The sequence below is a fragment of the Bufo bufo genome, chromosome 11 (assembly GCF_905171765.1).
Source record: "Bufo bufo chromosome 11, aBufBuf1.1, whole genome shotgun sequence".
Classification (NCBI taxonomy): domain Eukaryota; kingdom Metazoa; phylum Chordata; class Amphibia; order Anura; family Bufonidae; genus Bufo; species Bufo bufo.
This window is the reverse complement of record NC_053399.1, coordinates 101,419,097-101,447,076: the sequence shown is the minus strand read 5'-3', so window position 1 is coordinate 101,447,076 and position 27,980 is coordinate 101,419,097. Positions and strand designations below refer to the sequence as shown.

The window sequence follows — 27,980 nt, the reverse complement described above, 5'->3', positions numbered from 1 at the left end:
TCCCGCTCCCCCCCACTGGGACATGAGTGCTAAGGATCAGAAATGATAGGATACAACATGGACTCACCATCCTAAAAGGGAGTGACTGCACCCAGTCTCACTGGAAAGTACCCGGTGGGCAGATGACACCAGCATCGGGTCCCTTTCCTCCCCTCTGCAGTAACACCCATTATGCTTGAAGACTTGCCACGTGTGTAGGTTCCACAGCTGCCTTACATGAAGGCGATCTCCTCCATCCGGGACATTATATCGGAGCAGAGGTTAGAACGGAGGTTTACATTTCACAAGCGGCTGCAGCGCCCCCGATTGTATACAGGATGATGAGCCCTTTAATAGGGTCGCTCTATGAGCGCCAGGATCCCCCGACGGCACAGCGACCCTCGCACCCGTTTCAGTCTCCCTCAATCAAGTCACCACATACACTAGATTCAGTTTATACTGTTTTATTAGAAATAAAAAATAAAAAAAAAGGGTTAAAACTCTAGGTGTCCCATGCTGGTCTGTGCTCTCTACCTCTATAAACCACTAGTGTCTCTCTTTCGCCCCAGGGACCCCCCCGACCCCCCCGGGGTGGGACAGCAACTCAGGAATCAACAATACAAAAAATAAGGGAGGAAGGACCTGTACAGGGCACGGTCACGTAAAAAGGGTTGATTCAGCTTAGTACCAGACTCGGAAGAAGTGGACACTGCAGGGTGTCAGAACCAGAACACTTTATATATATATATATTATATAAAAAAAATTCACATCTTCACCTAATAAAACCACAGAATCGCCTCGAGCCGCCTTTATTCTGCGTTTCATATATACAAGCGAGAGCTTTAGTACTGTACACGGGTCCTACCGCCTGCTGGTTACTAGGCCGGGACATGGAGGAGGAGAGGTTAAAAGAAAAACTAAACCAAATAAAAGCTTACTAGACGCACGAGCGAGCGGCCGGGGTAACCTGCTCCCATCTCGGCAGTCCTTACAGAATCAATATACATAATTCAAGGTGGAGGGGCGGCCCCGGGGTCTTCATCTACAGGAGAGGTAGCATCCCTGGAAGGGGTGGACCAGGCCAGCTACAGCCCCTTCTAGGAAAGTGATCAATAACTGAGGGGGTTACAGTTCAGTCTCATCAAAGCCATAGAACGATTCTGGGTCACTGTCCTCAAAAAGTCGCTGCAGAACCTCCGGGTCAGGGTACACGTGGCAGGGGCTGTCCGTGCTCTGGTCGGAGTCTTCTTCGTGGGTCAGCTGGAGCTCTCCTTCTAGCAGGTCTATGAGCTCTTCCTGCATTTCTGCATTACGTTTGCTTGTATTGGCCGTGCCGTCGGGCCCCGGCAGGACGCTGGCCACCAGGAATGATTGCTGCACCAGTTCTGGGTGATCACTTATCACGTCTAGGACCTCTGTTAGCCAGCGGAGCACAAGCTGAAGCAACCGTTCCAAGCTGCAGCTTTCCTCCGCCATCTCTTCGGCCTGGTCTCTCCACTTCTTGCGCAGGAAGTTGGTGATCGCTCTCCTAATGCAGACATTCAACGGTTGTATCTTGGAGCTACAGCCGGCAGGAACAACAGCAGGCAACGTGCAGGTGGAGCTGAGGAGGGAGAGGACCTCATCGGACAGGTGTGATCGGTGACAGTCCAATACTGCCATACCTTTGTTATTTGGAGCATCCACGTGTTTCCGCCAGACAACGGACGACCACAGCTCCATGACTTCATCGTCATTAAACCCTTCTTCCCTGGTTTCTAGTCTGATGGACTCCGAGACATGCTCCGGCCTTATGGGGCCACCTCGACAACACACCAGTGTGGGTAACAGGCTTCCGTCAGCTAAAATGGTCAGCACGATGTCGCACCACGGCTCCCCTGTCCCCACAGTCTGCAACGCGCTCTCCTTCTGCTCACCACTCAGATGTTCCAGGTCGAGGAAGAGAGAAATTTCATCCACTGCAGCGATCATGGACAATGGGAGGTCCTGGCTGGGTATCTGTCGCTGCACAAAACTGATAAACGTTTGTGCGTTGTCCTCCATTTCACTGGGCAGCCGGTTGGCCACGGCCACTTTATCATGGGAGCTTAGACAGTGCCGTAGCATGAACTTTACCGCCCATTCATAGGAGATCTTGAAGCCTCCTTCCAGAGAGCGGCCAATCTTGGTGGCCTTTTGGAAGAGGCTCTCTTCATTGACCGGCTGCTGCTGCTCTCTCTGGGTCAGCACCCACTCGGCCAGTTTCTCCTCCACCTCTGAGCTGAGGTATTTGCCCTCGGACAGGTTGTCTTGGTTCTCGTCCTGGAACCTCTGGACCCATCGTCTGATGTCACTTGGAGAGTGGTGGAAGTGCTCAACTGCCTGCTGGATGCCGCAGCACAAGGCAAACAATACGACACGAAGCCTCTTCACACTCAGCTGCTGCTCGGTCTCCTCGTCTTCTTCAGTGTCACCATCCTCTGCCTCGTCAAGCTCGTTCACGTCGATTCTCACGTCTTTCTGCTCTGGGCTGGAGGGATCGGATACAGGTGATATTTTCCCTTTTTCACCATCCTTGACCTCACTTTCCCCTATAAGCTCTGGACTGGTCCTGACATTAGTTTCCTCTACAGGCCCCAAGACCCTGCAATTTGGGTGAAAACAAAAAGTATTAAGAAGAAGAAAATGGACGTTACCTTCAACATAATGGACATAGCGCACAGTGCCCCCATCTGTCGGGCAGGACGAGCACTGTAAGCACACTTATATACTGGTTATATGGACCCTTATTTTGGCTTTGGTGAAGATTTTTACCCTGCCGGATAATTACCAGGAAAGGTCAGGCGAGGTAGAACCTGTGGGGAGAAAAACAATAGGGTTACCATCCTGTATGACGTTATATAGTCTGCGCATTACAGTAGTGGGAACGCCCGTTTTGCAGCAGTGTGGGCGATACTTACTTGTGCCCATGACAGAAGCACCGCTGTGCGAGGTGTTGAAAACCAGATGTTTAGCCATGGCATCGCCAATTCGTGTGACAAAAGGGCAGGAGGAGCAGGTCAGCACCATGTCGTCACTGCAGAGGAAAGATCAGGGTCAGCCACCTGCAGCTCAGACTCGGAGGCACTGCTCCTGGCACAGCACTCACCTGGGCAGACAGCTCTTAAACAGCGACTGGTACTTTGGACTCTTCCGTGGCACGTGGTTGCTGAATGATGAGAGATCAGAGGGGTCAGGTTAGCAGCCACACAGACAGCGCAGTATACAGGCAGCACGGTGCACTCACTTGATCATGTGATTAGCATAAGCTCGGGAGCAGCAGGTACCATAGCGGCAGAGGGAGCAGTGCACGTAAGTGGGGAAATGATTGTGGAAATCCGGGATGTCGAAGCTGCACTCCAGGCATGACTGCTTTCCTATGGTGACCCTGAAAAGAGCAATGGGGAACAGAGGGTTAATGGTGTTGGTGGGGAACATCCAGACCAGATAAAGCATACACCATCACTGTGTGTCCTGCGCCCCAGCTCTCCACCGCCCATAAAAGAAAACCTATGGCCGTCCCTGTACTAGATTCCCAAGTGCCTCATGACTGACCGGTTGGAGTAGTCTTCAATTTCCATGGACTCTGTAGGTGGGATAGGAGGGATGGGGATCATGTCTGGCAGGGGCAACAAGGGGGTATCCGAGGAGAGAGGAAGGGCCCGTGCAGGCGCCCGAGAGGCTCTGATGGTTACCTGTGGGTACACAATACAGACACCATTCACATGCTGCGGACTGGGAGCGCTCAGGCTGCGTCACACACTAGGAGCATTCGGAAGGCTCACCTTGGTGCCAGGCTTCAGACCCTCCAGCTGGCGAGGTTTGCGGAAGGTTTTGTGGTGCTGTAACTTGTGTTCGATCTTGTCTTTCGCAAACAGAAACTGAAGACGGCATTTGTTGCAATGGTAGACGCTCTTCTGCTTGTCCAAAGGTGAAGTGAAGAGGCCGTCACCGAAAAAAAGAATTCATGTTGTAAAACCCAGGTGGTCATGGCGACACGTGCATGACAGACGGGCCATACACACCAGGCCACGCGGGAGTGTCTGGCAGCGGCTAGGCATGCATGTATACGGAGAAACAAGTCAATGTGTGGCCTGCTCAAGTCTGGCATGTGCTCGCATGGCACTTCCTGTTCTAATTTCTGCCATGGCATACAAGTCCATCTGGCGCAATGCTTGGCATGACAGCAGAAAGCAGAAGGGAAGGCGGTGCAGCCGATGAGACTGATGCACTGTACCTGGTGCCGCATGAAGTGCTGCTGGAAGGCGTTGCCATTCTTAAACACCTTCAGACAATAAACGCACAGCAGGTGCCGCGTGTCCTCGTGGTTCAGTCGGAAATGGGTGTCCACCTCCGAATAGAGGGAGGAGCGGTAAGAACACACCTGGAAGAGAAGCGGACATGGAGAAGATGTGCTGCATCGGAGGCAGGCGATCAGACCGGCATGGCACTTACCTGGCACACGTATGGCATTTCCCCAGGTTTGTGGGTGTCTTTCATGTGCTGCAGGAAGAGCGGTTCACTGTCAAACGCCCATTCACAAATCTTACATTTAGCTGCAAATAAAATAAATGAATAAATATCTCCAGTGGTAATCAGGGAAGTCGCCAGTCCATCTACACAACCTGTACGTCTGCGCATTTACATACTGCTCCCCTCGTCTGAAGGTTCACACCAATCATCATCATTATTAGCTACTCTGAGCACGTCGTGGTTTTTTACTCACTGGTGGACTCGTAGGAGCTGTGCACGTTCTCCAGGTGGCACTGTAGCTGGAATGGAGTGGAGAACTGCCGATAGCAGTGCTGGCATGTAGTGTGCCCGTCCACCTCGCCATTCTGTTGGTCCAACTCCACGTGGTGCCTCATGTGATTCATGAACCTTGAGGAGACCAGAGACATTCCGAGTTATGAGAACGGCAGATGAATGCCAGGGTGTCATGACCAAAGTCAACCAGCGCCCACCTGATATTATTCTTCAGCCGCTTGGAGCAGTGCATACAGCGGAAAGTCGTGGCCACTTTAGGAACTCCTTGCATCTGGTATGTCTGACCAACATCACGGCCATAATAGAAGTCATCTACAAGCATGATGAGCTTGCCCTGTGAGGCATCATCTGCAGTGCTATCCTGGGCCTTGCCAGCTGGGGGCGCTGCACCACTCAGTGTACTGGCCGCTTTATCCGGGCTTGGCTGGCTGGCTAGCTCAGAATCAGATTTCCCTTTCTTGGAGAAGTCCACCAGGTCGGGGCAGCAGTACTAGAAAGAGAGACATCAAGTGACCTCCATTAACATGGTAACTGGTCCAGTATGAGATGGACGGCTGCTTCCGCCATTTGTAATGCCTTTCACACTGAGGGTCACAGACGGCTGATAATTTATAGGTTACGTATCACGTATGCATAGTCCTCATCACTACTTCTATGATCACTATGTCAGGCACCCATGAGTATGGTTAGGTGTGATGGGGCTTCACTCCTGTTTGTGACGGACACGACCATTACCAGAACTTCTCACTTACACACATATGACCTCGAAGAGCTTCTGTAACCCGGAATGGCGTCTGACACCTTGGGCAGTACTTCCTAGAGGAGTCCGGATTCTCCATCTGAGCTCCAGAGGGCGCAGCTGCTGGAGGAGCAGAGAGCAAACATCAATGAGGACACACCCGGTATCAGCACCTACTGTACGTGATGCTACAGGGCGCCATCTAAAGTCATACCTTTCAGGCCAATAGACTCTAACTGGATGCTCCTTTGCAGGGTGCCCACGTTTGTGCCATTGTTGCCAACTGTGCTGGAAAAGATGAGCTGTGTGGAATTCTGGGTGGTGGTCTGGCAGCCACTGACCGCATTCACAAATTTTACCACATCATTGGTTTCACCAGGTCTCTTCACCGTGACCAAGCTGGAAATATTTACTGCATGGCATAAAGACAGAGGAAAGTGTTACCCAGCGGGGGACGGACGACTCACAGAACACTGGACGAGACGGGGAAACACACGGGCAAGACGAGTAGACACAGATAATATGGGGGACGAAACGGGGGAACACACGGGCAAGACGGGGGAACACACGGGCAAGACGAGGGAACACAGATAATATGGGGGGCAAGACGGGGGAAACACACGGGCAAGACGGGGGAACACATAATATGGGGGACGAGACGGGGGAACACACAGATAATATGGGGGGCAAGACGGGGGAAACACACAGATAATATGGGGGCAAGACGGGGGAAACACACAGATAATATGGGGGGCGAGACGGGGGAACACACAGATAATATGGGGGGCGAGACGGGGGAACACACAGATAATATGGGGGGCGAGACGGGGGAACACACAGATAATATGGGGGGCAAGACGGGGGAACACACAGATAATATGGGGGGCAAGACGGGGGAACACACAGATAATATGGGGGGCAAGACGGGGGAACACACAGATAATATGGGGGGCAAGACGGGGGAACACAGATAATATGGGGGGCAAGACGGGGGAACAGATAATATGGGGGGCAAGACGGGGGAACACACAGATAATATGGGGGGCAAGACGGGGGAACACACAGATAATATGGGGGGCAAGACGGGGGAACACACAGATAATATGGGGGGCAAGACGGGGGAACACACAGATAATATGGGGGGCAAGACGGGGGAACACACAGATAATATGGGGGGCAAGACGGGGGAACACAGATAATATGGGGGGCAAGACGGGGGAACACAGATAATATGGGGGGCAAGACGGGGGAACACAGATAATATGGGGGGCAAGACGGGGGAACACAGATAATATGGGGGGCAAGACGGGGGAACACAGATAATATGGGGGGCAAGACGGGGGAACACAGATAATATGGGGGGCAAGACGGAGGAACACACAGATAATATGGGGGGCAAGACGGAGGAACACACGGGCAAGACGGGGGAACACAGATAATATGGGGGGCAAGACGGGGGAACACAGATAATATGGGGGGCAAGACGGAGGAACACACGGGCAAGACGGGGGAACACACAGATAATATGGGGGACGAGACGGGGGAACACAGAATATGGGGGAACACACGGGCAAGACGAGGGAACACACACAGATAATATGGGGGGCAAGACGAGGGAACACACACAGATAATATGGGGGACGAGACGGGGGAACACACACAGATAATATGGGGGAACACACGGGCAAGATGAGGGAACACACACATAATATGGGGGAACACACGGGCAAGATGAGGGAACACACAGATAATATGGGGGAACACACAGGCAAGGCGAGGGAACACACAGATAATATGGGGGACGAGACGGGGGACGAGACGGGGGAACACACGGGCAAGACGAGGGAACATACAGATAATATGGGGGACGAGACGGGGGAACACACAGATAATATGGGGGAACACACGGGCAAGACGGGGGAACACACAGATAATATGGGGGACGAGACGGGGGAACACACGGGCAAGACGAGGGAACATACAGATAATATGGGGGACGAGACGGGGGAACACACGGGCAAGACGGGGGAACACACAGATAATATGGGGGAACACACGGGCGAGGGAACACACAGATAATATGGGGGAACACACGGGCAAGACGAGGGAACACACACAGATAATATGGGGGGCAAGACGAGGGAACACACACAGATAATATGGGGGACGAGACGGGGGAACACACAGATAATATGGGGGACGAGACGGGGGAACACACAGATAATATGGGGGACGAGACGGGGGAACACACAGATAATATGGGGGACGAGACGGGGGAACACACAGATAATATGGGGGACGAGACGGGGGAACACACAGATAATATGTGGGACGAGACGGGGGAACACACAGATAATATGGGGGACGAGACGAGGGAACACACAGATAATATGGGGGATGAGACGGGGGAACACACGGGCAAGACGAGGGACAAGACGAGGGAACACACAGGTAAGACGGGGAGAAGGTGGGGTACAAGACAAGGAGCAGGAATAGAGTGAGATAACGGGGGCAGACACGATGGATGTGTCCCAGTGATATACTCACCCAGCTTGGGGCTGCTGTTGGGATTATTCTGGTTCTGAGTGATGGCCAGCGCCTGGGTTGGCTGCTGCACAGTGATTTGCCGGAGAGGTTGTTGGCTAGGTGCGGATGTGGTCAAAGTGCTGCAGATGGATTTGTTGAGCTGGTTCTGGGATTGTGGCATCGTGCTGCGTATTGTCAGGGTGGCAGGGATGACCGTGGTGAAGGTGTTTGTGGCTGGGCGCACGGCGACAGTGGTTGCTGGTCGCACCTGAGTCATTTGAGAAAACACTTGAGGAACGCCAACGCCTGGTTTCATGAACTGTGTGCCTGCTGCTGGAAAGAGTGAGGGAAGAGTTAGGAGAAGCTGGGCCACCGATAACGGAAGGGTAAACCAGCGATTTAAATGTTCCAACCTACCTGGTACAATGGTGATGGGCCTAACAGTCTGGCCCTGCTGGACGTTCAGAACGATGCCTACTTGATTCATGGCGTTCACTGTATTTTGGACCGGTCTGATGTTTCGGACAGGAAAGCCCTGCGACAAGAACAAAGTATTTACGAGTGCCCCCTGACACGATCCTCACGGACCGCCGTCCTACAGAAGTACTGCAGGGAATAGGTCATGAACGAGGACAGGTTGCGGTAGGCTCCTACCTGCGCTGTTATGAAGATAGGCTGCGCTGCGATGGAGTTGTTGGCAGAATGGTTGGCATTCTGCATCACCTGCATGGGGCGCAGTACAGGCTGAGAAACCATTGTGCCCAGGCCCGACGCTGTGTTCTGCGTCAGAATGAGGGGCTGAGGACCCTGCTGCATGATAGGCGTTGGACCTGAAGCAGAAAGACACAAGTGTCTGTAGACATCTGCAGAACAGTCTACAGAGTGCGAGGCGTATGCCCACTTACCGCTATTATTTGCGATCAGAGTGACTACGGTTTTCTTTGTGTTGTCCGTATTCTGGGTGAGGGTGTTGGCTATGGTGGTTGCTGTGGTAAACTGACTGCCCAGGGTGGGCTGCATTACAGGCAGGGAAGCTGTGACTGGCTGGAGGCTGATGGAAACTGCAATAGGACAAGAAGAATGTGCTCATCAGACTACAACCCCCAGCGGATGCATGTAGACAGGATCACCATGTCAGATGCCCCCTGGATTCTGCAGTGGTTACCGGTGTTGGTCTTGTCCAGGTAGCTGTAGTCCTCCACCACAGAGTCCTCAATCACATCGCTGATCTTCTGCCATGGCTCCAGCTCCTCCTCCTCACACTCCATGAATAGATCGGTGTCCATGGCTCCTGCAAACAGGAAGAGACAGCAGTGAGGACTACAAGTCCCAGAATACACGACAAGTCCACAGTTGTCGGGCCAACAGGAGATCAGCAGGGGGCATTCTGGCTTTTTAGAAATGAGGGTTGGTAAAGAGGTTCTGCAGGCCCCAGTCCTTAGGTCTAGTGAGGGGTCCTGGCTCTGTAGACTCGGCGGCGGCTGCTCTGTCCCGCGGCAGGAGGGCGGTGATGTCACAGGAAGCAGATTCAGCCCTGATGCTATTTTGCAGAATGTATTGTTTGATTACCAAATGATATATGAAGAATCAGCTGAACATTCGGGCTGCCTGCAGCGGCCACTAGGGGGAGCTGCCTGCAGACACCGACCTTTACCCGAGCCCAATCAGCTCCCTCTAGTGGCGGCTGAAGGACTAAACCCCTGACCTACCAGGGAGGTGGAGTCTGGAAGCCATCGTTCTGACCACATTCTGTCGGCCAGTAATTTTCTGGGGTGAAACGGGGGCCGTTGTCATCTCTTATAGAAACCATGGACTAGAACTGCATAGTTTGTCACTGCTTCTGTACGTTTTTTTTTTGTTTTGTTTTTTTGCAGGACTGAATAACGCGCCGCACCGTGCTTTTCTGCGTGCTGGAAATGCTGTGCCGGTCTGAACGGGAATATGAGAGACCTGTAAGACGGACACACAGCGCACAAACCGATTGTTTGTATAGCAGAGGCTGCGGGCTCCTGGGAGAAGTTACTTATTACCAGACTATCCGAGTTATTTTTTTATTCTACGTTTCTAACTAGGCAAATGTACCAGCTTTCACTGAGGTCACATGACCTGTGATGTCAGCTCCTCTCCCTGCTCTGATGATGTTGGTGCACAAGCCTGAGAGATCTGTACACAAGACTGTGCTGGCCACGCCCCCCTGCACTGCCGGCTGCTGCTTATTGCTCTCTCCCAGGATTCTTAACCCCTTCAGCTGCACAGACTCAGGGCTGAAGTGTTTACTGTGTAGCTGCAGGCATTGAGGAGACAAATGCTGGGCACAGGAGCTGACAGAGAAGTTCTGCAGAGCATTGCAGGTAGGGGGAAAATCCTGTGTGTATTAGCAGTGTCATTGTACAGCTAGGACTTGTAGTTCTACACATACAACATGCTGCTGCTAAGATGCTATATAGTGTCACCCGCAGATCCCTCCTCCCCATATCAGCGTCACCCACAGATCCCTCCTCCCCATATCAGCGTCACCCACAGATCCCTCCTCCCCATATCAGCGCCATCCACCGATCCCCCCTCCCCATATCAGCGCCATTCACCGATCCCCTCCCCATAACAGCGCCATCCACAGATCCCCCATAACAGCGCCATCCACAATTTGTTTTAATATGGCCTTCGAACATAATTTTTCAAGTAAAATCATATAAAGTCCTTTTTTTGTCATTTTGGTGTTTTTTCCTGATTAAATCGATGAAATTATCGACAACTAATCAATTATTCAAATAATAGTTGTTAGCTGCAGCCCTAGCCTTGGAGCACCATGAAGATACTGAGTATAAGGGACAGAACACAGAAGAGGTGAGAACTGATTATCCATCACCACTAGAACACCCTGCTCATCACTGCTTATAGTATAAGGACAGGAGAGGTGAGAACTGATTATTTAGCATCACTAGAACACCCTGCTCATCACTGCTTATAGTATAAGGACAGGAGAGGTGAGAACTGATTATCTAGCATCACTAGAACACCCTGCTCATCACTGCTTATAGTATAAGGACAGGAGAGGTGAGAACTGATTATCCATCACTACTAGAACACCCTGCTCATCACTGCTTATAGTATAAGGACAGGAGAGGTGAGAACTGATTATTTAGCATCACTAGAACACCCTGCTCATCACTGCTTATAGTATAAGGACAGGAGAGGTGAGAACTGATTATTTAGCATCACTAGAACACCCTGCTCATCACTGCTTATAGTATAAGGACAGGAGAGGTGAGAACTGATTATTTAGCATCACTAGAACACCCTGCTCATCACTGCTTATAGTATAAGGACAGGAGAGGTGAGAACTGATTATCCATCACTACTAGAACACCCTGCTCATCACTGCTTATAGTATAAGGACAGGAGAGGTGAGAACTGATTATCCATCACTACTAGAACACCCTGCTCATCACTGCTTATAGTATAAGGACAGGAGAGGTGAGAACTGATTATCCATCACTACTAGAACACCCTGCTCATCACTGCTTATAGTATAAGGACAGGAGAGGTGAGAACTGATTATCCATCACTACTAGAACACCCTGCTCATCACTGCTTATAGTATAAGGACAGGAGAGGTGAGAACTGATTATCCATCACTACTAGAACACCCTGATTATCACTGTATAGAGTATAAGGACAGGAGAGAACTGATCATTACTAGAACACCCCGTGTATCACGGTGTATAGTATAAGGACAGGAGAGAACACAGGAGAGGTGAGAACCGATCATCATCACTAGAACACCCATCACTGTGTATAGTATAAGGACAGGAGAGGTGAGAACCGATCATCATCACTAGAACACCCATCACTGTGTATAGTATAAGGACAGGAGAGGCGAGAACCGATCATCATCACTAGAACACCCATCACTGTGTATAGTATAAGGACAGGAGAGGCGAGAACCGATCATCATCACTAGAACACCCATCACTGTGTATAGTATAAGGACAGGAGAGGTGAGAACCGATCATCACTAGAACACCCATCACTGTGTATAGTATAAGGACAGGAGAGGTGAGAACCGATCATCATCACTAGAACACCCATCACTGTGTATAGTATAAGGACAGGAGAGGCGAGAACCGATCATCATCACTAGAACACCCATCACTGTGTATAGTATAAGGACAGGAGAGGCGAGAACCGATCATCATCACTAGAACACCCATCACTGTGTATAGTATAAGGACAGGAGAGGTGAGAACCGATCATCATCACTAGAACACCCATCACTGTGTATAGTATAAGGACAGGAGAGGTGAGAACCGATCATCATCACTAGAACACCCATCACTGTGTATAGTATAAGGACAGGATAGGTGAGAACCGATCATCATCACTAGAACACCCATCACTGTGTATAGTATAAGGACAGGAGAGGTGAGAACCGATCATCACTAGAACACCCATCACTGTGTATAGTATAAGGACAGGAGAGGTGAGAACCGATCATCACTAGAACACCCATCACTGTGTATAGTATAAGGACAGGATAGGCGAGAACCGATCATCATCACTAGAACACCCATCACTGTGTATAGTATAAGGACAGGAGAGGTGAGAACCGATCATCATCACTAGAACACCCATCACTGTGTATAGTATAAGGACAGGATAGGTGAGAACCGATCATCATCACTAGAACACCCATCACTGTGTATAGTATAAGGACAGGAGAGGTGAGAACCGATCATCACTAGAACACCCATCACTGTGTATAGTATAAGGACAGGAGAGGTGAGAACCGATCATCATCACTAGAACACCCATCACTGTGTATAGTATAAGGACAGGATAGGCGAGAACCGATCATCATCACTAGAACACCCATCACTGTGTATAGTATAAGGACAGGATAGGCGAGAACTGTTCATCACTAGAACACCTGTGTATAGTAGGGTTGTTTCGGGTATCGAACTTTTAATACCCAATCGATACTTATAGGCCAGTATCGATTAGTTATCAGGATGTTCATTTTTTTATACTAGACCCTCTTATGGCGCTCAGCGCGCGAGCGCAGACAGTTGAGAAGGAGGGAGTCCCTCCCTCCTATGACGCAGCCACCCTGAGCCCAATTAAGTGAGCGGGCTCTGAAGCTGCCCGCACCATTGCCACCAATTAATGTGCTATTAATTAAAGCAGGAGGCGGGACGGGGGAGGGAATACACTGCAGCGCAGTCTGAGCTAGTGAGCTTGGCGAATGTCAGCGGCCTCCTCCTCCTGAGTGTCCTCCCCAAAATCAAGCAGCCAGCATGGCAGGTGCCTGGCCACTGCGCCACCAATGATAATTAACCTTTAATACAAATAAAGGAGGTGGGTGCCGGCAGTACCTGTCTCCTGTATCTGTATTAAAGGTTAACTATCAATGGTGGCGCAGTGCCCCCCCCAGTGTTAAAGTCATTGGTGGCACAGTGCGCCCCCACCAACCCCCTCAGTATTAAAATCATTAGTGGCAGTGGCCACAGGGTCCCCTCTTCATTGGTGGGAGTGGCAGCTTGTGATCGGTGCCCCAGCAGTGTAATCCTGGGGCTCCGATCGGTTACCATGGCAGCCAGGATGCTACTGAAGCCGTCCATAGTAATCTCCCTGCTGCTGTGAGTAATATGCACAAGGCAGCAGGGAGAGTGTCAAGTCCTAGTCACCCTGATAGAGATTTATTAGGGTGAATAGGACAAGGGATTAAAAAGATCTAGCCCCTAAGAGCAAGTTATTAAATAAATAAAAAAGTTTAAAAAAACAAATTAAATATAAATCGCCCCCTTTCCCAATTTTACATATAAAATATATAAATCAATAAACAAACATTACATAACGCCACGTCTAAAAAGAAAAAGTCCCTCTCAGGCTATGAGCTGAGCGCTGCGATTGGTCAGCACTCCAGCCTGGGAGAAGGAGACGCCCAGGAGAACAAGAGCAGGCTCCTCCCAGTTGAGCCAAAAATCTGAAGATACCCGAGCCTATCCCGGGAGAACGGAGCGGCGCCCGGGGATAATAGTAAGTGCAGGGGGATCCCCGGGCGCCGCTCTCCATGTCTGTATGCTTAGTTTAGATTTTTTATTGTAATGAAAGGTCCTCTTTAACTTTTAAAAATGTTTTTTAAATTCCTATAAAAGTCAGAGTCAGTACTTCTCTTCCAACTCTACCCAAAACTAGTTTAAACTCCGACTTAACAGCCTTTTTTATTAGTTTTAGTTCTCCCTGCATTCCAAAAGGTAACTTAACTATAACTTTTTTATACTTTTCCATTCACACAGCCAGATACAGGATTGATTTTTGTAGGAGAAGTTCCAGCTCCATTTATTTTTCTATATGGAAATTTAGTTTTTCATTTTTTCCTCCCCGTCTTCCAGGAGCCATAATATATATTTTTTATTGCACATAGATGTATGAGGGCTTGTTTTTGTGAAACAAGTTGCACTTTCTAATGGCAATTTACTATTGCATACTACGTAGTGGAAAGCTGGAAAAGATTCCCAATGGATGTATACACAGTACTATATAAAAGGACACGTTTGGATGTTTTTCTCAATATCGGACGTTAAATCAGAATAAAACTTTCCTGTTTTTGGTCAATTAGGATTACCGCAATTATTATTATTTGCCAAATGCCAGAATAACCCTAACGAGAGAGAGAAAAAAGAGAAGAGAGAAGCCGGCTGTGATGCCGCACAAGGAATGGGCATCGCAGTGCGCATGCGCCGGCCGACAAACTGAGTGCGCAGGCGCGGGATATCGGCGAAACAACAAGTTAGTAGATAGGCGGTCACAGGGAAGCAAAGAAAAGGCTGAGCTAGCTGGGCACCTACGAGGGCAACGCCGCCCCTGGGCACATGCGAGCCCACATTTGCATATGAGTCCAGGATTGATGCTAAAGGTAACGGTTTTTATTAACTGTAAGGATGCTAGAAACCTATGGGAAGGGTTACAAAGGTGAAATATTGGTGACAGACTCCCTTTAAGGCATTTTTATTACTTTCTGCAATGTCAAAAGTTTCCATAGACTGAGATTACTATGCCTATAAACCATTCTGGACCGCCCCTCTGATGACGTCATGTGTTTGGACGCTTCTGTTCGGTGATGAGAGACGCCTGTGGATGTATTTAGATGCAGACCTGAAACACACGGCTTCTTTGTGTAGCATCGTGGGAAAGTCTAAAGAAATCAGCCAAGAGATCAGGAGAATTGTGGACCTGCACAAGTCTGGCTCAACCTTGGGTGCAATTCCAAGATACCTGAAGGCGCCTCGTTCATCTGTACAAACAAGATGGGAATGTCCAGCCATCACACCGCTCAGGAAGGAGACGGGTTCCGTGTCCCGGAGAAGAACGTGCTTTGGTCCGACGTGCATATCAACCCAAGAACAAAAGCAAAAGACCTTGGAGATGATGGTGGAAGCTGGTGAGATTGTGTCACTATCCTCAGTGAAACGAGGACTGTATCAACATGGGCTGAAAGGCCCCTCTGCCCGGAAGAAGCCATTACTCCAAAAGAAGCAGAAAACAGCCAGATTGATGTCTGCAAATGACCACAGGAACAAAGACATGTCCTGTGGTCTGACGAAACTAAAATGGAACTTTTTGGCCATAGTGACCATTGTTACGTCTGGAGGAAGTGAGAAGCTTGGAAGCCTAAGAACACCATCCCGACTGTGAGACACGGGGGCGGCAGCATCATGTTGTGGGAGGGACGGGGGCACAACATAGAAGGCATTGTGAGGAAAGAAGATATTGTGGAAATACTGAAGCAACATCTCAAGACGTCAGCCCGGAAGTTAAAGCTTGGGCGGAAATGGGTCTTCCAAATGGACAATGACCCGAAGCGTACTGCCAGACTGGTTACAGAGTGGCTTAAGGATAACAAAGTCCGTGTTATGGAGCGGCCATCACAAAGCCCTGATCTCAATCCTATTGGAAACGCAGACATGGCTCTGTTACACCAGTTCTGTCAGGAGGAACGGGCCCAAATACCGACCAACTACTGTGAGAAGCTGGTGGAAGGATGTCCCAAATGTTTGACCCAAATCATACAGTCTAAGGTCAATGGTACCAGATATTAATGAAATGTATGTAAACCTTGGAGTTTGCAGAAAGTAATAAAAATGCCTTAAAACATTCCCGGTCTCATTATTCTGGTAAAATCCTAACCGACCAAAACCGGGAAAAGTTTATTCTGATTTCATGCCAGATATTGAGAAAAACATGGATCTGTCTCTCTTTATATAGTGTATGTGAACTTCTGGTTTCAACTGTGTAGGTGTGTTTATAAAGATATATTATTTTATTATTACAGTTAAAATAAAAATATATATTATAATTCCCATTGCAAAGCAATGAACAAGTGGCCAATTGGCGATTTAGATTTTCTGTTACTGCATTCACTGTACGGGATAAACAGGTTTATAGTTTAATAGTGCAGCTGTTTTGGGACGCGGCGGGGAAAATCTTTATTCAGGGTGGATAAAAATCTATTATTTTAAAAAATAAATAAATTTAAAAAAAATTGATTTTTTTTTTAAAATTTCAATCAGATTTTTTTGATTTCAATCTGATTTTTTTAAATATAAAATGCTTTTTGAGGAAAATACATTACCATCCAAAGGTTATTCCATCATGAAATAAAGATTAGTTTTTTAATTATGTAGAATGAGGCCGTACGTGGACTCCCATATTGTGGAATGGATTAGGCAGTGGCTGAGGGACAGACAGCAGAGGGTTGTAGTCCATGGAGAACATATAGACCATGGTCTTGTTACCAGTGGGGCACCTCAGGGATCTGTACTGGGACCCATATTGTTTAATATACATTGCAGAAGGCCTCGATGGTAAGGTTTGTCTTTTTGCTGATGACACAAAGATCTGTAACAGGGTTGATGTTCCTGGAGGGACACACCAAATGGAAAAGGATTTAGGAAAACTAGAAGAATGGTCAAAAATCTGGCAACTAAAATTTAATGTTGATAAGTGCAAGATAATGCACCTGGGGCGTAAAAACCCAAGAGCAGAATATACAATCAGTGACACAGTCCTAACCTCAGTATCTGAGGAAAGGGGTTTAGGGGTCATTATTTCAGAAGACTTAAAGGTAGGCAGACCATGTCATAGAGCAGCAGGAGATGCTAGCAGAATGCTGGGGTGTATAGGGAGAGGCATTACCAGTAGACAGAGGGGGGCACTCATGCCGCTCTACAGAGCACTAGTGAGACCTCATCTGGAGTATTGTGCGCAGTACTGGAGACCATATCTCCAGAAGGATACTGATACTTTGGAGAGAGTTCAGAGAAGAGCTACTAAACTGGTCCATGGATTGCAGGATAAAACTTACCAGGAAAGATTAAAGGACCTTAACATGTAGAGCTTGGAAGAAAGACGAGACAGAGGGGAGATGAGAGAAACTGCTAAATACATAAAGGGAATCAACAAGGGAAAAGAGGAGAGAAGATTTACAAGAAGAAAAACTACTACAAGAGGACATAGTGTTAGATTAGAGGGGCAAAGGGTTAACAGTAATATCAGGAAGTATTACTTTACTGAGAGAGTAGTGGATGCATGGAATAGCCTTCCTGCAGAAGTGGTAGCTGCAAATACAGTGAAGGAGGTTAAGCATGCCTGGGATAGGCATAAGGCCATCCTCCATATAAGATAGGGCCGGGGGCTATCCATAGTACTCAGTATATTGGGCAGACTAGATGGGCCAAATGGTTCTTATCTGCCGACACATTCTAGGCTTCTATGTGTGTAATTTCTTTGGTAAATAAATTCCATTAATCCATTCACAATGTCCGGCTCTTCCAGAGCTTTTTGTAAGATTATTGGGCAGTTTCTCTGCCTACAAGATATTATCACAGATGCTTGGTTTACTTTTGCAGTTCTCAAAACTGAATTTGACTCAGCAGAGATCACAGGCCTCTTCACAGCAAAAATGTTATAACATGAACAGAGTTGAGAAAAATACCTTAATCCGAACGTCTACAAACCTATGAATGCAGAATCCACCGAATCAAACTGATAGGAAAAGCTGTTATTCTAAAAATCTTCATCTACTTGCATATTCTAAGTTATACCAGCGAGAATTAGTCTTTATGTAGAAAACTAGGAGAGTTTGCTGAAAGTGCCCAAGTTCCCCCGCATCACTCGCGCCTAACTCCGCCCCTCAGTAAGCTCCGGCCAGCCCTGTGACATCATATTTCCCTATAGGCCGTTCGTGCATTGCAGAGGCACAGAGATATGCAGTGCGCATGCCCGATTTTACGCCAGTAACTGGCGCATGCGCACTGCATATCTCTGTGCCTCTTCCCACTGTGGGCAGAACACTGCGCATGCCTGGGCCCGGCAGCGATGCGCGAACAGCCTCTAGGGATATATGATGTCACAGGGCCCAGGGCTGGCCGGAGCTTACTGAGGGGCGGAGTGAGGCGGGGGAACTTTCAGCAAACTCTCCGCCCCTGGGCACTTGCGACGGCTCATTAGCATATCATAAAAACTACCTTTTAGGCGATTTGGATGATCTGAGAAACTAAGTAAAGGTAACATCCGTGTCATGTCTTTGTGTCCCAGGTTGGTGACAGACTCCCTTAATCCACCCTGTCTATTACTTACTGTTTATTTTTATTATAGGTAAATGAGGGTGAATTGATATATTTTTAAAAACTGTTTTTTTCCTCACCCCCCCCCCCCCCCCAACTTATATTAATGGGGTACTCTGGTAACATTAGGCTATCCCCCACCCATGGCTGAGGGTCCTAGTGCTGGGCCCCCATTCTGGTCATCGGTGTGGGGGGCGCCAGCAGTAGGACTCCCACAATCTAATAGTCATCCCCTATCCTGTGCATAGGGGATAACATATTGCAAACAGAACACCCCTTTGAGTTTCCTTAGGGGACCGGAACAAGCGATTGGTAGATTCCTTGTCCCATAGACTGCAATGAACACTGCAGCCTATGGGACATACAATATGTTCCTATGGAGCCATGTCTGAACTATTGCGGTGGTAGGCCACCACAAAAAACAAATGGCGCAGGGAAGCATCGGCGGGGTTAGATGTCTACGATTGGCCTCATCGCAGATCAGACATTAACCCCAGGTGCTTTCTGGTTAAAATCAGAAGGAACCTGCTGCTGTGCCCTGGAGAAGGCGCCATTTTTAATCTCTTGCTTACCGCTGCACGACTATATACGTAGTAGTAAGCTCTTATCTGTTATCTGACACAGGTTACATTACATCCTGCCGGCGCTCCGTGTCGCAGCAGATCTCTGCGCAGTCATTAGACAGCTGCGCTCACAGAGAGCAGTCTATACGGTCTCCCTGCGTCGTATGCCAATGATCGGGTGCGAGTGTGATCCGCCGCCATGTAAAGCGAGAAGCCTGGCAAGGGTGCGTGCTTATTCATGTGAGAGCGCCACCTGCTGGCTGTAGGTGCCTGCAGTCGGTATATTCTACCCTTACTGCCCAGACTGTGGCCGAAGGGGAGAATTCTCTATTTTCATAAAAATAATGAATTAAAAGCAAAAATAAAACAAAGTAAAACAAAGAAAATAAAGTTTTAGAATAGTATAGCAGACTACATACAGTTTTTCCCTTTTTTGTTCATAAAAACAAAAAAAACATTAGTTTTAGCAATAATAAAGCACTTCTCTTTTTTCTTTCATAAAAAATTAAAAATATAGATAATCATTCTAGCAATATTTATTATTCCCAGGTTTTTGTTTTGTTTTTTTACGTAAAAATATACAAACGCAAAAAAGCTTAACCCTTTCGCTACCAGGGCCGTACATGTACGACTCTGGAGCGATGTGTAAACATGGCGCCCACTCACATGTGCCACGGGCGACATGGCCGGCTGATCTCTGCGGCTAATTACCGTGAACAGCAATTATTATTAAATGGCGCTGTACATATGATAAGCGCTGCACATACATTATACAGACCATTGCACTAAGCACGAAGACGACGAATTACAGACTGGTACAGAAGAGGGCCCTGCCCGCGAGGCTTACAATCTACATGGTATGGGAGAAGGACACAGTAGGTGCGGGTGAAGTTGGTCGTGGCGGTATAGAGGCAGCAGGGTCACAGGTTGGAGGCTTGTCTGAAGAGGTGTTTTTTTGGGGTTTTTTAAAAAAAAATATAGGAATCTCCAATCTTCCAATTCAATATCAAAAACAGTATGATACGACATAATCTCATCTTGTGCCAAGTCTCCCTCTTATTCTTTACCCTCCCGTCCCTCCCTCCAACCCCTTCTTCCACGGAGCTACTGTCATTGCAACTAGTGTTATCATTTCCAATTAGCCCATATCCGCAACCCGGCTGCTTTTTTCCCCGCTGTTTGGGCAAGACTGTGTTCGTACTGCTTTACCCTGTTCATAGACTCCATCCATTCCTGGAAATTAGGATATTTCGTGGAGCCCCAATATTTAACTATTGTTGTTTTTAGAGGTGGGTTTTCAGGTTTCTTCCCCTGTCGGTAAGAGTCTGATATGTTGGGGCAGCGAGTCCCAGAGTATGGGGGATGGACGGGAGACATCCTGGAGTTGATTGTGGGAAGAGGTGATAAGAGGAGAGAAGGAGGTCTTGTGAGGATCGGAGAGTGCGTGTGGGGATGTATCGGGAGGTCAGAGATGTCGGGAGCGGACAGGTGATGGATGGTCTTGTATGTATTTGTTAGTACTTTGAAGTGAATTCCCTGGGCAATGGGAGCAAGTGAAGGGATTGGCAGAGGAGTAACAGGGTGAAAGGTGGATCAGTCGGGCAGCAGAGTGGAGGATAGATCGGAGGGGTGCGAGAGTGCTAGATGGAAGGCCACAGAGGAGTAACAGGGTGAGAGGTGGATCAGTCGGGCAGCAGAGTGGAGATTAGATCGGAGGGGTGCGAGAGTGCTAGATGGAAGGCCACAGAGGAGTAACAGGGTGAGAGGTCGATCAGTCGGGCAGCAGAGTGGAGATTAGATCGGAGGGGTGCGAGAGTGCTAGATGGAAGGCCACAGAGGAGTAACAGGGTGAGAGGTGGATTAGTCGGGCAGCAGAGTGTAGGGTAGATTGGAGGGGTGCGAGAGTGCTAGATGGAAGGCCACAGAGGAGTAACCGGGTGAGAGGTGAATCAGTCGGGCAGCAGAGTGGAGGATAGATCGGAGGGGTGCGAGAGTGCTAGATGGAAGGCCACAGAGGAGTAACAGGGTGAGAGGTGGATCAGTCGGGCAGCAGAGTGGAGATTAGATCGGAGGGGTGCGAGAGTGCTAGATGGAAGGCCACAGAGGAGTAACAGGGTGAGAGGTCGATCAGTCGGGCAGCAGAGTGGAGATTAGATCGGAGGGGTGCGAGAGTGCTAGATGGAAGGCCACAGAGGAGTAACAGGGTGAGAGGTCGATCAGTCGGGCAGCAGAGTGGAGGATAGATTGGAGGGGTGTGAGAGTGCTAGATGGAAGGCCACAGAGGAGTAACAGGGTGAGAGGTGGATCAGTCGGGCAGCAGAGTGGAGGATAGATTGGAGGGGTGCGAGAGTGCTAGATGGAAGGCCACAGAGGAGTAACAGGGTGAGAGGTGGATCAGTCAGGCAGCAGAGTGGAGGATAGATCGGAGGGGTGCGAGAGTGCTAGATGGAAGGCCACAGAGGAGTAACCGGGTGAGAGGTGGATCAGTCGGGCAGCAGAGTGGAGGATAGATCGGAGGGGTGCGAGAGTGCTAGATGGAAGGCCACAGAGGAGTAACAGGGTGAGAGGTGGATTAGTCGGGCAGCAGAGTGGAGGATAGATTGGAGGGGTGCGAGAGTGCTAGATGGAAGGCCACAGAGGAGTAACCGGGTGAGAGGTGGATCAGTCGGGCAGCAGAGTGGAGGATAGATTGGAGGGGTGCGAGAGTGCTAGATGGAAGGCCACAGAGGAGTAACCGGGTGAGAGGTGGATCAGTCGGGCAGCAGAGTGGAGGATAGATTGGAGGGGTGCGAGAGTGCTAGATGGAAGGCCACAGAGGAGTAACCGGGTGAGAGGTGGATCAGTCGGGCAGCAGAGTGGAGGATAGATTGGAGGGGTGCGAGAGTGCTAGATGGAAGGCCACAGAGGAGTAACAGGGTGAGAGGTGGATCAGTCGGGCAGCAGAGTGGAGGATAGATTGGAGGGGTGCGAGAGTGCTAGATGGAAGGCAACAGAGGAGTAAGGCCTCTTTCACACGGCCGTTTTTTTTCCCCCGTTTACTGGCCGTTTTTTGCGGTCCGTATACGGAGCCATTGATTTCAATGGGTCCGCAAAAAAAACGGAATGTACTCCGTATGCATTCCGTTTCCGTTTTTCCGTTCCGTTTTAACATAGAACATGTCCTATATTTGGCCGCAAATCACGTTCCGTGGCTCCATTAAAGTTTATGGGTCCGCAAAAAAACGGAATGCATACGGAAGTGCATCCGTATGTCTTCCGTATCCGTTCCGTTTTTTGCGGATCCATCTATTGAAAATGTTATGCCCAGCCCAATTTTTTCTATGAAATAACTGTATACTGTATTTGTCATACGGAAAAACGGAACGGAAAAACGGAACGGAAACACAACGGAAACAAAAAACGGAACAACGGATCCGTTTAAAACGGATCGCAAAACACTGAAAAAGCCATACGGTCGTGTGCAATAGGCCTAACAGGGTGAGAGGTCGATCAGTCGGGCAGCAGAGTGGAGGATAGATTGGAGGGGTGCGAGAGTGCTAGATGGAAGGCCACAGAGGAGTAACAGGGTGAGAGGTGGATCAGTCGGGCAGCAGAGTGGAGGATAGATCGGAGGGGTGCGAGAGTGCTAGATGGAAGGCCACAGAGGAGTAACAGGGTGAGAGGTGGATCAGTCGGGCAGCAGAGTGGAGGATAGATCGGAGGGGTGCGAGAGTGCTAGATGGAAGGCCACAGAGGAGTAACCGGGTGAGAGGTGGATCAGTCGGGCAGCAGAGTGGAGGATAGATCGGAGGGGTGCGAGAGTGCTAGATGGAAGGCCACAGAGGAGTAACCGGGTGAGAGGTGGATCAGTCGGGCAGCAGAGTGGAGGATAGATCGGAGGGGTGCGAGAGTGCTAGATGGAAGGCCACAGAGGAGTAACCGGGTGAGAGGTGAATCAGTCGGGCAGCAGAGTGGAGGATAGATCGGAGGGGTGCGAGAGTGCTAGATGGAAGGCCACAGAGGAGTAACAGGGTGAGAGGTGGATCAGTCAGGCAGCAGAGTGGAGGATAGATCGGAGGGGTGCGAGAGTGCTAGATGGAAGGCCACAGAGGAGTAACAGGGTGAGAGGTGGATCAGTCGGGCAGCAGAGTGGAGGATAGATCGGAGGGGTGCGAGAGTGCTAGATGGAAGGCCACAGAGGAGTAACAGGGTGAGAGGTGGATCAGTCGGGCAGCAGAGTGGAGGATAGATCGGAGGGGTGCGAGAGTGCTAGATGGAAGGCCACAGAGGAGAGTGCGGTAATTAAAGGCTTTAGACTGGGTTCACACGGGCATTGCAGGAAAATGCGCAATTTTTCGCACGAGTGCAAAGCGTTTCAATTCTTTTTGCACGTGCGTGAGAAAAATCGGCATGTTTGGTACCCAGACCCGAACCCAGACTTCTTCACAGAAGTTCGGGTTAGTTGTTGTAAAGATGTTATTATTTTCCCTTATAACATGATTATAAAGGGGAAATAATGTCTTTCTTAATACAGAATGCTAAGTAAAATAGGGCTGGAGGGGTTAAAAATATTTAAATAAAATTAAACTCCCCTCATCCACTTGTTTGCGCAGCCCGACTCTTCTTTGAGGACTTGGGAGGAAAAGGACCTGCAGTGACGTCACCAAAGGTCCTTTTCCTCCCAGGTCCTCAAAGAAGAAGAAAGAAGAGTCGGGCTGCACAAACAAGTGGATGAGGGGAGTTTAATTTTATTTAAACTTTTTTAACCCCTCCAGCCATAATTTACTTAGCAATCTGTATTAAGAAAACCATGTTATAAGGGAAAATAAAGATCGGGCCCCCATCTCGATCGTCACCTAGCAACCGTGCGTGAAAATCGCACCGCATCCGCACTTGCTTGTGATTTTCATGCAGCCCCATTCACTTCTATGGGGCCTGCATTGCGCGAAAAACGCACAATAAAAAACATGTTGCGATTTTCACGCAACGCACAAGTGATGCGTGAAACAAAAAAAGCACCGCTCATCTGCACAGCCTCATTGAAATGAACGGGTCCGGATTAAGTGTGGGTGCAATGCGTTCACCTCACACGCGCAGAAAACACGGCGTGTGAAACAGGCCTTAGATCCCGTGATCAAGTGAGATCACGGCATCTAAATGTGCAAAAACCTGGCTTCCTACCCCATGCAGCCAATGTGGGCATCGGCAGTTACACTGAACACTTTAAGCCCCGATGCATGGCCTAGAGCAGGCGCGCTCAACCTGCGGCCCTCCAGCTGTTGTAAAACTACAACTCCCACAATGCCCCGCTGTAGGCTGATAGCTGTAGGCTGATAGAGCATGCTGGGAGTTGTAGTTTTGCAACAGCTGGAGGGCCGCAGGTTGAGCACGCCTGGCCTATAGTGTTCATGCTGCAATTCTTAGTTTGGCCACCAGATGGAAGATTTGCGGTCTAAAACTCATTTTAAAAATCCCTGATAGCACAAAATAAAAAAATCTGAATTTATAGGTTCATATAGGAGCTTTAAAATAAAATTAAAAAAAATAAAGTTTAAATCACCCCCTTTCGTATAATAAAATAAAAAATCCTAAATAACAAAAAATATAAAACATCATAGGTATCAGAGACCGGAGACGCCTGTACTATTAAAATATATATATAAAAATAAAAAAATACAAGATGGCGAATGGTCTAATGGAAAAAGGGTCAAAATGCCCAATTTGCAATTTTTTCATTGCTTCTCTTACCAGAAAAATAAAGTAATAAAATTTGATCAAAAAGTCCCACACACTCCAAAATGGCATCCTGCAAAACATGAGCCCCACACCGCTCAGTAGATCAAGCTGTGGGGGTCAGACTATGGCGATTCCACTACATTTTATACCATAATTAATGGCGGCATTAGAAAGTACAACTCGTCCCGCAAATAATAAGCCCTCATACAGCTATGTGACCGGAAATATAAAAGGTTATGGCTCAAGGAAAATAGGGAAGAAAAATGAAAACGAAAAAAAAAAACTCCAGTAGTGAAAGGGTTAAAAGATCTAAACCTTAGGGCTGTGGTGGCGGCCCTCCGGCTGTGGTAAAACTACGACTCCCAAGATGCTCCCTTGCTCGGCTGATCACGCTGGGAGTGGTAGTTTCAGCAGAGCCGGAGGTTAGAGGGTGAACATACGGTCACTTGGAAGGAGTTTCTAATGTTCTGGCCCCCGGAGTGGTGTATGGGGCGCTGGGGCCGGAGGACCCCTTTATCCCTAACATCACGTGTGATGGAGTATTGCGCGCTCTCCTGGGGGGGACATGACAAGGCCGACAGGTCTCTAATAACATCTCTGTGCTCCTCTACTAATCCTAATAGCAATGTAGTAAGACACTCAGGGGCGGGTCCTTAACTACCGGCCAATCAGAGCTGCGCGCTCTCCTGGGAGGACATGACAAGGCCGACAGGTCTCTAATAACATCTCTGTGCTCCTCTACTAATCCTAATAGCAATGTAGTAAGACACTCAGGGGCGGTTCCTTAACTACCGGCCAATCAGAGCTGCGCGCTCTCCTGGGGGGGACATGACAAGGCCGACAGGTCTCTAATAACATCTCTGTGCTCCTCTACTAATCCTAATAGCAATGTAGTAAGACACTCAGGGGCGGGTCCTTAACTACCGGCCAATCAGAGCTGCTCATAGAAGGACACCCCCATCTCGGCCATTTCCAGGAGGAATATCGGAGGACGGGTCATTACCTCTCTGGATCTCCTGAAGATTTCAGATTCTCTCCTCCAAGATCTAGAAAAAAATATAAGAAAAAGTATAAAAACCCAGTGGCGGGTAGCATTACATACACCGCGTGTTACATACGCTCCACCCCCAGGGATGTCAGGTAACGGGGCCCCTGGGCCCCACAAGCTGCAGCTCCATTGTTCTGCCAGCTTCTCCCCCACCTGGGGGCACTGTCTACACCTCGGGTGCTGCACCTCAGAGCTCCATGCAGGAGTAGGCGCTGCCTATTGGGGCCCTCACTAGGCTCCTCTAAGGGCCCCCCAAATCATGCTCCTCCTCGCAAAATAGTCCCCACGGGCAACATGGCGGCGGAGAGTTACGTCTCGGCCTAGCCTGCCGTGGTCCCACAACGATTACCCCCAGATTGTGCTCGCCCGGCCCCGCCACTCACCTCTTCCTCGCCCCGGATTCTCCTCCTCGGTCGTAGGCCCGGTCACGCCCCGGGATTCCTCCGCCGCCTCACACCCGCCACTACCAAGCCAAGCGCACTGCGTACAAAGAGAGGCTAGCGGAGGAACACGGCTCAGTCACGGCGGAGGTATATCATGGCGTCATTTCCTCAGCACACGCTGAATGGCCGAGACACTGGAGCGGGCGCTGACGTAACGGCTAGTATCCCCGCCCACCCGTCAATATGGCTACTGCGCCTGCGCACGGTGTGTCCCGCCCCTAAAGAGGGAGGGGCCTGCACCATGATACCCCGCTCTGCTGAACCGCCAAATCACACGCCACACCCCAAATGTGTGCACCTGACAGGAGAGTGGCCCCCTGCACCCCAAAATGACAGGGGCCACCAAATAATGATGGAGAGGGGCCTACTGCACCCCAAAATGACAGGAGCCATCAAAAAAATAATGGAGTGGCCCCCTGCACCCCAAAATGTTAGGAGCCACCAAAAAAATTATGGAGTGTGGCAGCTGCCCCCAAAAAATGATAGAAGCTGCAACTAGGAATGGAGAGTGGCCTACTACCCCCAAAATGACAGGAGCGACCAAATAAGAATGAAGAGTGGCCCACTGCCCCCTAAAATGACAGGGGCCAACAAGTAAAAATGGAGAGTGGCCCCTGCACCCCAAAATGTCAGGGGCCACCAAATAATGATGGAGAGGGGCCTACTGCACCCCAAAATGACAGGGGCCACCAAATAAGAATGAAGAGTGGCCCACTGCCCCCTAAAATGACAGGGGCCAACAAGTAAAAATGGAGAGTGGCCTACTGCACCCCAAAAATGACAGGGGCCACCAAATAATAATGAAGAGTGGCCCGCTGCCCCCAAAAAATGACAGGGGCCACCAAATAAGAATAGAGAGTGGCCTACTGCACCCCAAAATGACAGTATCACGATCAGTGTGGGGGGGGGGGGACTCCACACTAAACACAGGAGGGAAGGGAAACTGGGGAAGGAACAGGTCACCTCCTGGACAACCCTAATCCGGGCCCTGACCACCTACCAATATGAATAGACCTTGGAGGTAGGAATATTCATATGCAGGATACCTAGGCCCTGATATCCCTATAAGGCCCTGGAATAAGTATAGGACCAGAGACAACCCCTTCCTCCCCAGATGGATGAATGGAAGTCTCTGTCTCAGGCCCAGATACAAATAACAGGGAATATAACAAACAAACGTGAAGGTCTGGACGGGACGGGTAACAGAAGAAGAGATCCGGAAGGCCCATTGGCGCCATTTACTAGGAGGTGAAGGACCTTACGACAAAACTGCTCCCACCCCCACCTCGGATGCGTCTACCTCTACAATGATTGGCTGAGACACGTCCGGTTGCACCAGAATAGGGGCTGAAGCAAAACATTCCTTCACAGCAGAAAAGGCCTGTAATGTCGCCTCAGACCAGACAGAGAAATCTGCCCCCTTCCTAGTCATGTCTGGTAAAGGTTTAACCTCAGGTGAATAGTTGAAGAAGAATTTACGGTAGTAGTTGGTGAATCCCAAAAAACGCATAAGCGCTTTCAGATTTTCGGGTCGATCCCAGTCCAACACCGCACTG

At 49.3% G+C, this 27,980-nt stretch overlaps 1 protein-coding gene across 3 annotated transcripts; it reads right to left on the bottom strand.

Moving 5' to 3' along the window:
* Window positions 1-427: 427 nt before the first annotated feature.
* On the bottom strand, window positions 428-26,550 carry POGZ (pogo transposable element derived with ZNF domain). 3 transcript variants are annotated; one of them, XM_040411866.1, is made up of 20 exons: window positions 26,365-26,550; window positions 25,937-25,979; window positions 9,196-9,321; window positions 8,936-9,091; window positions 8,685-8,860; window positions 8,448-8,565; window positions 8,052-8,363; window positions 5,719-5,916; window positions 5,518-5,627; window positions 4,963-5,255; window positions 4,725-4,879; window positions 4,454-4,554; window positions 4,236-4,382; window positions 3,784-3,915; window positions 3,554-3,693; window positions 3,246-3,386; window positions 3,108-3,167; window positions 2,920-3,035; window positions 2,790-2,814; window positions 428-2,603 (listed from the first exon to the last, which is right to left on the bottom strand). In XM_040411866.1, exons 3-20 carry the CDS (start codon window positions 9,314-9,316, stop codon window positions 1,106-1,108), a joined length of 3,999 nt encoding a protein of 1,332 aa, XP_040267800.1. In that variant the 5' UTR covers window positions 9,317-9,321; window positions 25,937-25,979; window positions 26,365-26,550; the 3' UTR covers window positions 428-1,105. The 3 variants fall into 3 exon arrangements, with proteins under 3 accessions (XP_040267800.1, XP_040267801.1, XP_040267802.1); XM_040411867.1 differs by having other exon boundaries at window positions 5,518-5,624; XM_040411868.1 differs by having other exon boundaries at window positions 8,052-8,360.
* Window positions 26,551-27,980: the final 1,430 nt, after the last annotated feature.

Excerpts from the sequence above, each read along its gene's own strand:
- POGZ (XM_040411866.1), bottom strand. The coding sequence starts at position 9,316 with ATGGACACCGATCTATTCATGGAGTGTGAGGAGGAGGAGCTGGAGCCA. Across the intron at positions 5,628-5,718 it reads AGAGTCTATTGGCCTGAAAG|CAGCTGCGCCCTCTGGAGCT; the intron begins GTATGACTTTAG and ends CTGCTCCTCCAG. Across the intron at positions 3,036-3,107 it reads TTTAAGAGCTGTCTGCCCAG|TGACGACATGGTGCTGACCT; the intron begins GTGAGTGCTGTG and ends TTTCCTCTGCAG.